General features: G+C 36.6%; 1 protein-coding gene across 1 annotated transcript in view; it reads left to right on the top strand.

The window, feature by feature from the left end:
- The first annotated feature begins 2,595 nt into the window (after positions 1–2,595).
- Positions 2,596–10,272, top strand: part of LOC116904546 (killer cell lectin-like receptor 5) — a 25,495-nt gene continuing 17,818 nt past the window's right edge. The window contains exons 1-2 of the mRNA XM_032907340.1: positions 2,596–2,707; positions 4,784–4,873. Coding sequence (XP_032763231.1) covers positions 2,596–2,707; positions 4,784–4,873 — 202 coding nt within the window. The remainder of the gene's footprint in view (positions 2,708–4,783; positions 4,874–10,272) is intronic.

Here is a 10,272-nt window from a genome sequence, read left to right as displayed (position 1 = left end):
TTTTTATTTATTAGGATATATCTACCACAAAAATGGTGTAAATTGGTGTAGTGGTATACAGCTATACTTCTAAGACAAAAAATAGCACAGAGTTCTGCAAATGTGGAGTCAGCCTGTGCTACATAGTATAAGATACAACAGTTACATTAAAACAGTATCAACAAACAAACCAAAACCAAAACACCAGAACACATTATAACTCAGGGAATGAGTATATACTGAGCATGGTTATTTTCTTAGATTTGATATCCCAGCACCGTGAACAAACCAGCATTAATGTCACTTCATGGGAAATGACAATGTTCACATTGAATATCTATGTTTAAAAAGCTAGAAGAGTGTAAAGAAAGTCCTTACCAGTGGAAGAATGAGATCTTTAATGGCATTCCTAATCCATACATTGAGCTGCAATTTGCATAAATCAAAATCAAGAAGTAACTTTAAAATTAGTGACACAAGACAAACTTTCCGACAGCCCATCTGAAGTCTAGGCCCAGAACAGCTCCAGTCCCCATTTTTCCTATTCTTTTGCTAAGGACACTGGTTTTGCTCTCTCCGCAGTTTACATCTTCTCAGTCTTCCAATGTTAATTATTGACATGTATTTTGCAGCAGCACAGTATGTTGCTTCTTTGCTTTGCCCTCAGAGTCAGCTTTCATTAAACAATTTCCTCTTTTCGCCTTGGTCAAGAGGAGGGGCAGAAAGTTATGAGGTTGAGTATCACTCAGAGGAAAGTTAGTTTTGTCATTCATGTGGGAGCCTCTTTGTGGATACAGACCAGGAAAGGTCAACGCTTCCTCTAATTGGGAGACGAGTACCTTCCAACAGAATCACTTTGGGATAGAGACACAGGTAACAATACCTGCTTTTATTGTTTTCCTATCAGTGATCAAGTGAATTTCATATGGCCTGACATGAAAATAGGATTGATGAAGAAACCCTGCAGGTTGTGTTAGATCAAGTTAACTCTGGCAGCATGTGAAAACTGTTATTCTGCACTGATTATTTTCTTTCACACTAAGCTGTGAATTTTTGTGTGTGTGTGTTAAGAAGTTAAGATAGAGGTATCTATGGAGTTCTTTACTCTTTAACTGTGTCAAATGTTCATATTTCATTCAAATGAAAATTATCACAGTAGGACCCACAGTAAGATGGATCAGTTTGTAAATGTACTTGATAAATATCCTTGATCTAATACCTGCATTTGATCCCTGGAACTAACATGACTGTGGAGTGAGAGAATGCACTTTGTAAAGTTGTCTTCTGGACTGATTGTAAGAGGCTCAGCCAGCTCCACCCTAGGTGCAATAATAAAAAATAACAATTTGGAAAGAGATTTGCTTAATGGAAGGGTTCCTTTTTGGTCAAAAAAAAAAGGGAACAGGTAAATCACCTCAGAAAACTTCATATATTAAAAATAAGGGAAGAATATTTTAATATATGCCGTTCGTTACCTTTATTATGTACTGGATCACATCTCGGTGATTAAAGTAAGGGTAAGGTCTGTTACCAATACTTACTATTTACTAATACATTGATATGTATTATCAGATTGTATTTTTCATGGGCATTAGTTCATATATGCTGCATAGTGATGAAATTTATTTTCCTACATACTCTTCTTGCCACATCATGTACAAGTGTATTGTATGTGAAATGGTTGTGTAAATGGAATGCTTTGAGATTAAAACTTCATATTGTATCCTCTATAATTCTCTCTGTTGCTCTCACATCCATCCACCTATGTCTCCTTTTTACTTTTCTTATTGCTGCAGTTACTAGGGGCAACATAGGATTTCTGAAGACTTTGAGCCAGGAGCCTCAGATGAGAGACAATATTTAGTTTTGTCTTTCTGGGTTTGGATTATGCCACTCAGTAAGACCTTTTCTGGTTGAATCCATTCACCAGGTTCAAGCATAGAGAGGATTATATACATTGTGGTTAGATAGAGAAATTTTACATCTCAGCTGATTGCAGCTTCCATGAAGAGATAGTTACATGTCTTAGATCACCTGAAATATTAATTTTCTAATATTCTTTGGAAAGTAGTGACTGGGAAACTCTGAGAGCAATGTATAAATAAAAATACTGAAAGAATATTTAATATTTATGTATTTGCAACAATGTGTAAATAATTTTAAAGCAACATTTTTATTTCTTGCTAATGCTTTTACTCATTTTTGTTTAGATAGTATGTTTAAAAGTTTTGTTTTATTATAATGATTTTCAGTAGTAGCAATTTTACCTAAGATTGTATGTGCTGAGTACTTAGAACAAAGTGTCTGCATCAATACTGACATGACTTAATAAATTTTAATTCTGTACATATTTCTTAACAAAAATTGCCGTGAACATTAGAAATATAAACAAATTTAACAGAAATATGCAAAGGATTCTCACCTGTAGTGGAAATTGGGGTAATTCCATGTCAGGTTGTTTGGATCCTTAAGTAAATTATTCAGATCCTATCCTTTCTCAACCCTATTTATCATCAAATCCAGGTCCCATAACAAAAATGGTCATTTCAACTTGTTTTTAGAAAACACTCAAGGCCCGATTTTAACGGAAAACAGACTTCATACATCATTCCCAAAATGAGTAAGCAGGATGTTCCTTGCTCAACTGTGAGATTTAAAAAGTCTTCAGGGTTGCGATATCAAGTGAGGCCTGAGGAGACTCAAAGGCCCAGAGAAGCTGGCTGCAGAGGTAAGTGCTTTAACTGTCTAAAATCCCTTGCTTTTTATGCATTTTAAACTTACAACAATTGAAAATACCTTACTGCCTTCTATGAAAAGCTATCACGTTCCATTTCATCTGGGCTTGGATATGCACAAGTGAAGAAGTGAACTTTGAATGTTTGTTGGAGGGTAATCAAGTAAAAAAGTACTTAACACTAAATTTAAAAAATAAAGCAATGAAGTTTTAAAAACCAAAAGGAGAGAATTATAAATTATTGCTATTCTTTGGTTTTTAGTCAGTTACAAAATAAAACATATGAGGAATGTAGAACAATGGGAATCAGCACGAAAAAAAATCTTGAAAATCAAGAAGAGAGAAGAAAGAAGAAAAAAATGTGAATGTTTTAGTCCTTCTTAGAAGGGTGAAAAAATACTCACAGTAGGAAGTACAGTGATAAAACGTGGACCAGGGAGTAAAGGAAAAATCATCCAGAGATTGCCCCAACAGGAAAACCATCCCATATGCATACACCAAACACTGTCATTGTTGCTGATGCAAAGAAGTGCTTGCTGACAGGAGCCTGATGTGGGTATCTCTTGAGAGGGTCTGCCACAGCCTTACTGATACACCTGAGAATGCTTTTACCTAATTATCAAACTGGGCATGGGGACGCCAATTAGTAGCTAGAGAAAGGACTGAAGGAGCTGAAGGTGTTTGAAACCCCATAGGAAAAACAACAATATCAACCAATCAGACCACTCCAGAGCTCCCAGAGTCTAAACCACCAACCAAAGAATACACATAGAAGGACACATGGCTTAACCTGCATATGTAGCAGAGAATGGCATTGTCTGGCCTCAATAGGAGGAGAAGCCCTTGGTACTGTGAAGGCACATTTCCCCAGAGTAGTTGAATGCCAGGGTGTAGAGCCAGGCATGGGTGACTGAGAGGGAGAGCATCCTCACAGAATGGGGAGGGGTAACAGGAAAGGGGGGAACCTGTGAATGGGATAACATTTGAAGGTAAAATATATAAAATAGCCAATAAAAATAAGAATAGGAAAAGTTGTGAGAAACCATAAGAATATTTTTTTAATTCAGTCTAGTCAAGAAAATTCTGAAAACTTTGAAACTAACCGACAAACTAGAGTCTGAAAAAAGACTGAGTTTTCTAGAGAAAGAAAATCCTACAGAAATGAGGTTTATGCATTAGAAACATATTTTTGTTCTCAAGGAAAGTGTTTTAATTGTCATAAATATCGGCAACATTTAATATAACAGGGAACAACAGTTGTCATCAGAAGATGAATTCTCCAAATGGTAATAATGTTGCAGATGAAGGAACAGGGAATGAGAGGATTAGCGGTTGTGGGAATGACTAAATCTTATTGTCAGTTCCTGACATGTCAAAGAATAATTTAATTTATTAGTGAAAAAGCAGAAGTATCACTTTATTTTCTTCACTATTTTTCAGTTGTTCTATGTGCACTGTCATGATTCTGTTCCATGCTGAGATAATTTTTTCTTTGATGTTGTGGTAATCAGAAGCATGAGTTTCCAATTCTAAATATCATAGATACAAAAAATATTTAGCATTATATAGAGGAAAATCAAATTTACATGAAAAAGTAATAGTTGATCAGATGTCAGATCAGTCCAGACCAGCTGTGATTCCCTACCAGTTCTCAAGAACATCCATCTTTCTTTCATTACTCTGTATCCTCAATTTTCTTTCCTGTGGACTCTATGCTTCAGTTGGTATTCTTGGATTGCATTGCAACTATTCTTCAAATGCCTTCTCTAGAATGCATTTTTGTTCCTATAGAACTGGGTGAAGACACAGGTCTGTCACCCAACTACTTCTAGTCTGATTCCAGAGGATTCACAATTCAACCAGAAATAAGTTCAGGATTTTGTGAAACTTCACACATGTAGGATTTCTTCAGCGGGTGTATTTTAGGGAGAAATCTACAATTCTGAGAGGACATTTTCATCAACTTGTGCATAATTTCCCCTTTTTTCTTTGCTAAACAGAATTTTAATTAGTATTGAGATGTGTGCTTTTAATGGTGTTGATTTTCTTACTTTGTTTTGTTGACTTAAGTGTTTTCAGTTCCCTGGCAGCTCACTGTGATTGCTATTGGAATCCTCCTTTCCCTTCGGCTGGTTGCTGTTGCAATATTGGTGACAAACAGTAAGTAACTGAGATACATCTTAATTGAACTTCTGCCTAAAAAATAGCTTTGGACAGGGATGATGCAGTTATACACTCTGTTGTCCTGCCTATAATCAGAGATGAGTGAGAATCAAGGACTTTAATAACTTTTCCTGACATTCTGCAGTGCTCTGTTCTCTTTCAAAACTAATCTGTTATCTCTGGGGTGGTTAGCAGCTGCACTGCTCTTTCTTACTCTTGGACATGCTTCCCCTGAGGACTTGGTGATAGTCTACATTTCTGAGCTAAAATGATTGTTAACTTTATGCAAACATTTTGTGAGTTATAGCTGTGCAAATAATTGATGACCTTCTTTTCCTTTTTCTTCAATGTATTGAGATCATGGTTAAGTAAAAAGACTTCATCTGTACTGAGACATTAAAAGTTAAACTTTATTAGATTCCTTCATATTTACAGAGTATCACTTCTAGGCTATGCTAAAACAAAGTTATGGAGGAGGATAGTTTACACACTTTATGTTTCAATAATCATCATCCCCTTTCTTAACATTTTTAGTTCAATTTCCATGACATGTTAAGTATTCACGGAATATTTTACTTAGGTTTTTTTTTTTATTATTATTAACTTGAGTATTTCTTATATACATTGGGTTATTCCTTTCCGGTTTCCACCAAACATCCCTCCCCCTCCCCTTCCTTGTATGTTCCCCAACAACCCTCCCCCATTGAGAAAATTACAGTCTAGTTCACTGGGGTTCAGTTTAGGGACCCAGGGCTTCCCTTCCACTGGTGATCTTACTAGGCTATTCATTGCTACCTATGAGGTTGGAGCCCAGGGTCAGTCCATGTATAGTCTTTAGGTAGTGGCTTTAGTCCTGTTATACGCTGGTTGCTTGGCATTGTTTTTCAGTATATATGGGGTCTGAACTTCAAAAACTTCCAGTTCTTTCTCTGATTCCATAACGGGGGTCCTATTCTCAGTTCAGTGGTTTGCTGCTGGCATTCGCCTCTGTATTTGCTGTATTCTGGCTGTGTCTCTGAGGACAGAACTGCATCCGGCTCCTGTCGGTCTGCACTTCTTTGCTTCATCCATCTTGTCTATTGGATGGCTGTATATGTATGGGCCACATGTGGGCAGGCTCTGAATGGGTGTTCATTCAGTCTCTGTTTTAATCTTTTGATCTTCTTCCCTGCCAAGGGTATTCTTGTTCCCCTTTTAAAGAAGGAGTGAAGCATTCACATTTTGATCATCCGTCTTGAGTTTCATTTGTTCTAGGCATCTAGGGTAATTCAAGCATTTGGGCTAATAGCCCCTTATCAATGAGTGCATACCATGTATGTCTTTCTGTGATTTGGTTAGCTCACTCAGATGATATTTTCCAGTTCCAACCATTTGCAGTAATTTCATAAAGTCGTTGTTTTTGATAGCTGAGTAATATTCCATTGTTGTAGATGTAGGTTTTTATTTGTCTAATCATGCTGTAAAGTATTAAGTAATTGGAACTTACCTCCACAATAATTTCCTTCAGCTTTATTATTTATTTTACAGTCAGCTTAAGTAAAGAGAAATATTTATGTATCTGTTTCAATAGTGAGTTAATAGAAGTGCTAATTTATAAATGTTAAGTACCAATGAAAATAATGATGTGTTGTCTGTCAACATGAAGTTTTTTCTCATATCTTAAATTTTAATATATATACTTTATGGACATTTATGCTGTTAAACCCGTGACCACTCTAGTTTTTCAGTATAGTAATGAAAAACATGAACTACAGAAAACTCAAAAACGTCACCATAACTGCAGCACCATGGAAAATGACATCAAATTAAAGGAAGAAATGCTGAGAAATATATCTGTAGAGAGTGTTCAATACAATGCTTTTCTAGACTTAATCAACAGAGAACAAAACAGATGGTACAAGAAAACTAAGACTGTTTTTGTGTGTGTGGTATGTAGTGTGGAGGACCAAGAATGCAGAATTGCATTATCATATATTGTTTTTTATAGAATGTTTGTACTGTTTCAGCTTAAGATTCTGGTGATCTCTGGGTTAATCATTTGAGGGTTCCTTATTTACAAGGTCTTGGATACACAGAAAACCCTGTCCGGGTTAGGAGAATATTATAGTTTCTATGTTTGGAACACTTCGAGCTCCCTGAGGGTGGAATCACAAATCGGTAATCCTTATAATTTTTTGGTCCCGGGGAAAGTCTGAGAGTCCCACTTTGTTGCTGATATAACACAGAAGTTCTTTTTTTCCCTTTCCCAGCTTCACAAACATAAGTCCTCTGTCCCATTCCCCTCCCATCTAAAATCTGCTTCCTTCACCCTGACATTCCCCTACATTGTTGATCCAACCTTTCACAACAAAAATCTCCTCCCATTGGTGTTTAAAAGACTATCCTGTGGTATACATGCAGCTGCATCCATGGGTCAGTCCATATATAGTCTTTGGGTGGTGGTTTAGCCCCTTAGAACTCTGGTTGGTTGGCATTGTTGTTCTTATGCGGTTGCAAGCCCCTTAAATTCCTTCAATACTTTCTCTAATTCCTCCAATGGAGATCCTGTTCTCAGGTCAATGGGGTGCTGCTATCATTTGATTCCCCATTTGACCCTCATAAATTTTTAATAGAGTACATTTATCAAGTATTCATTCTAAAATAGACTTAAAGATTTACATGGGCGCAGTTATAAAAATAATTGTGTGTGTGTGTGTGTGCGCGCACATGTGTGTGTGTGTGCGCGCGCACATGTGTGTGTGTGTGTGTGTGTGTGTGTGTGTGTGTGTGATATGATTTGTCTTTTGAAAGTAGGCCTGTTTATAATAAAGGGATCCTCCCTGCAGTGGACAGGAGCATTTAACCATGGTATGCAGACATTTCACCAGGGTCATTGACGCATGAATGAAACTGGAAAGATGAAAATATAAAGTGTCACAAGAAAACTTTCTTAACCTTCATTGCTTCTGGTCATTCTTAACTGATACTGTTTGTCAATCATCATTAAATATTTTTTCAAGATTTAGAGTTTATGAAGAGTTCTTGTTTTTTTATCTCATCATGCTGAGAGAGTGGGATGTGATGGTTCTCATTATGTAAAAACTAAGTATATCTAAAACTGGTATATTATAAAACTGAGACAGGAAAAAATTCTAGATCATCTTTGAAGCATTTCACACCCATGAATATGGTAGCCTCAAATTGGTAGTATTCTTCCTGTCTCTGTCTTTGGAGACCTCAGGTGATAGACTTAATCATCGTGCCCAGCTGTTTCATTTTTTTTTTAAGGATAAAGAGGATTCTTTTGTATATACAGGCAATATTATATCTATTCGTTCAACCATGATTGACACATAAAATGTCTCTTTATCTCTAATGTTATTACAATGTTATATAGATCATGAGTGTGCGGGGTTCTCTGGGCATTATGAAATCCCTATTTCTGAGAACTGTGAGATTTTACTTGTTTTTACACAGCTTTCATAAATACATTGTTCTGATAACACAATCCAAGTAAATAATGTTTAACTATTTTCATTCTTTCTGTAGGCAGGTGTGATGAAATGCACTGGTTCTGCTATGGTATAAAATGTTATTATTTCACCATGGACATAAGAATATGGCGTGAATGTAAACAGACCTGTCAGAACTACAGCTTATCCTTTCTGAAGATAGATGATAAGGATGAACTGGTACTATAGATATTTACTTGCCCCTTATTCTCTTATACTCTATTTCTTCCCCTAAACATTAAGATACTGAATCTCGAATTTTTAAAAAGTATACGGTTTTCCTGTAATTTGAATAAAACTGTGGGACTTAGGTATGTTAAGAGGAGACTTGTTACTACAAAGAAACTAGTGTCTTTCAATCTCCTTCTTTTCTTAGGAGTCTACAAGAGAGTGCCTCAAAAAACAAGCCTTACCTTCATGAATTTTAACCCTTTGGTATAGCACATCCTCTTGCTGAGTGTCATTTTTTTTCTTGGCCTTCCAAATAAGCCACTGATATTTATTGTTTGCTCTTCACGACCTGGAAATGCATGTGGCTGAGATGAGTAATCAGATGACAACAGGGAAACTAGTTGAGCTCTGGGTCTTTTTTCAAAATGAGATGCTATGAAAAATAGGGAAATAATTGGTTGACTAGTGAGCCCCATGGTGATTTTCTTTACTTTGTAGTATTCTTACATTTTGTAAAATGGAGATCCATGTTTGAAAATCATGATTTGAAAGAAAACATATTTTCCAAGATTCTGACATTTTTAAAAAATAATTGCTAATGAAATACTTTCCAGTATGAAGAATATATTTTTCTAGAGAAATTATTGAAGCATCATCTTGAATCCTTTGTTATTAACAACACAGTATATTTATACAGGAATTTAATACATATTTAAATGACATCATAAAAGAATTTTTAATGACAGACAATAGTGCATTTGACACAGTTAACATAACCAATATTTAAATTATTATTATTATTATTATTATTATTAGTTGTTGTTGTTGTTGCTTTACTTTACTTATCCATATTACATCTTGTGCACTGACCCCCTCTTGGGCATCATCTACCACAGTCCATTCTGCATCCCCATCCCCTTCTCCTCTGAGAGGGAGGTGGATTCCTAGTTATTACTCCATCCTGTCACATAAGGTCTCCAGGAAGCTAGGTGCACCCTCTTCCATTCAGTCCAGATAAGGAAGCCCAGGTAGAAGAACATTGCCTATATATATGTAACTGCTTTTGGGATATCTCCCATTCTAGTTTTTTCAGACCCACATGATGACCAAAGTGCCCATATGCAGGAAAATCTAGTTCCTCTGTGTATGCTCTTTGTTTTGGACCCCTAGGGTCCAGTTATTTGCTTCTGTTGGTCTTCCTGTCAAGATTCTATCTCCTTTTGGGGCCTACATTCTTCCATAATATTTCTGAAATTCCATCCACTGTTTGGCTACGGGCGTCTGTGTATGTAGGTGTCAGCTACTGGGTGGAGCCCCCAAGTTCTTGTCTGCAAGCATAATCAAGTACCACTTATAGAGCTAGGGGTTGTTGTTTTTACAATGGGGTGGGCCTCAAGTTGAGCCAATTATCAATTGGCTGTTCCCATCTGCGAAGTCTTTGCTCCATCCCCAATCTCTGCATGTCTTGTAGACAAAATCAGTTTGGGGATGAAAATTTTGTGGGCGCTTTGGTGTCCATTTTTCTTCCCCAGGGTTACTACTTGGCCATAGGAGGCAGCCATATCAGGTTCCATATCCCCAATACTGTGAGTCACAGTTAAGGACACCGTTATTGATTCTTGTGCACCTTCCATATCCAAATTCTGAAGCATATTCTAGAAATGCCCTTACCCTTCCCATCAGTAGTAGATGGCCACTAATTCTCATTGTAATCATGTCATCCCTACTACACAT

Source organism: Rattus rattus, chromosome 6 (genome assembly GCF_011064425.1).
Source record: "Rattus rattus isolate New Zealand chromosome 6, Rrattus_CSIRO_v1, whole genome shotgun sequence".
Lineage (NCBI taxonomy): Eukaryota > Metazoa > Chordata > Mammalia > Rodentia > Muridae > Rattus > Rattus rattus.
This window is presented reverse-complemented; position numbering and strand designations above follow the sequence as displayed.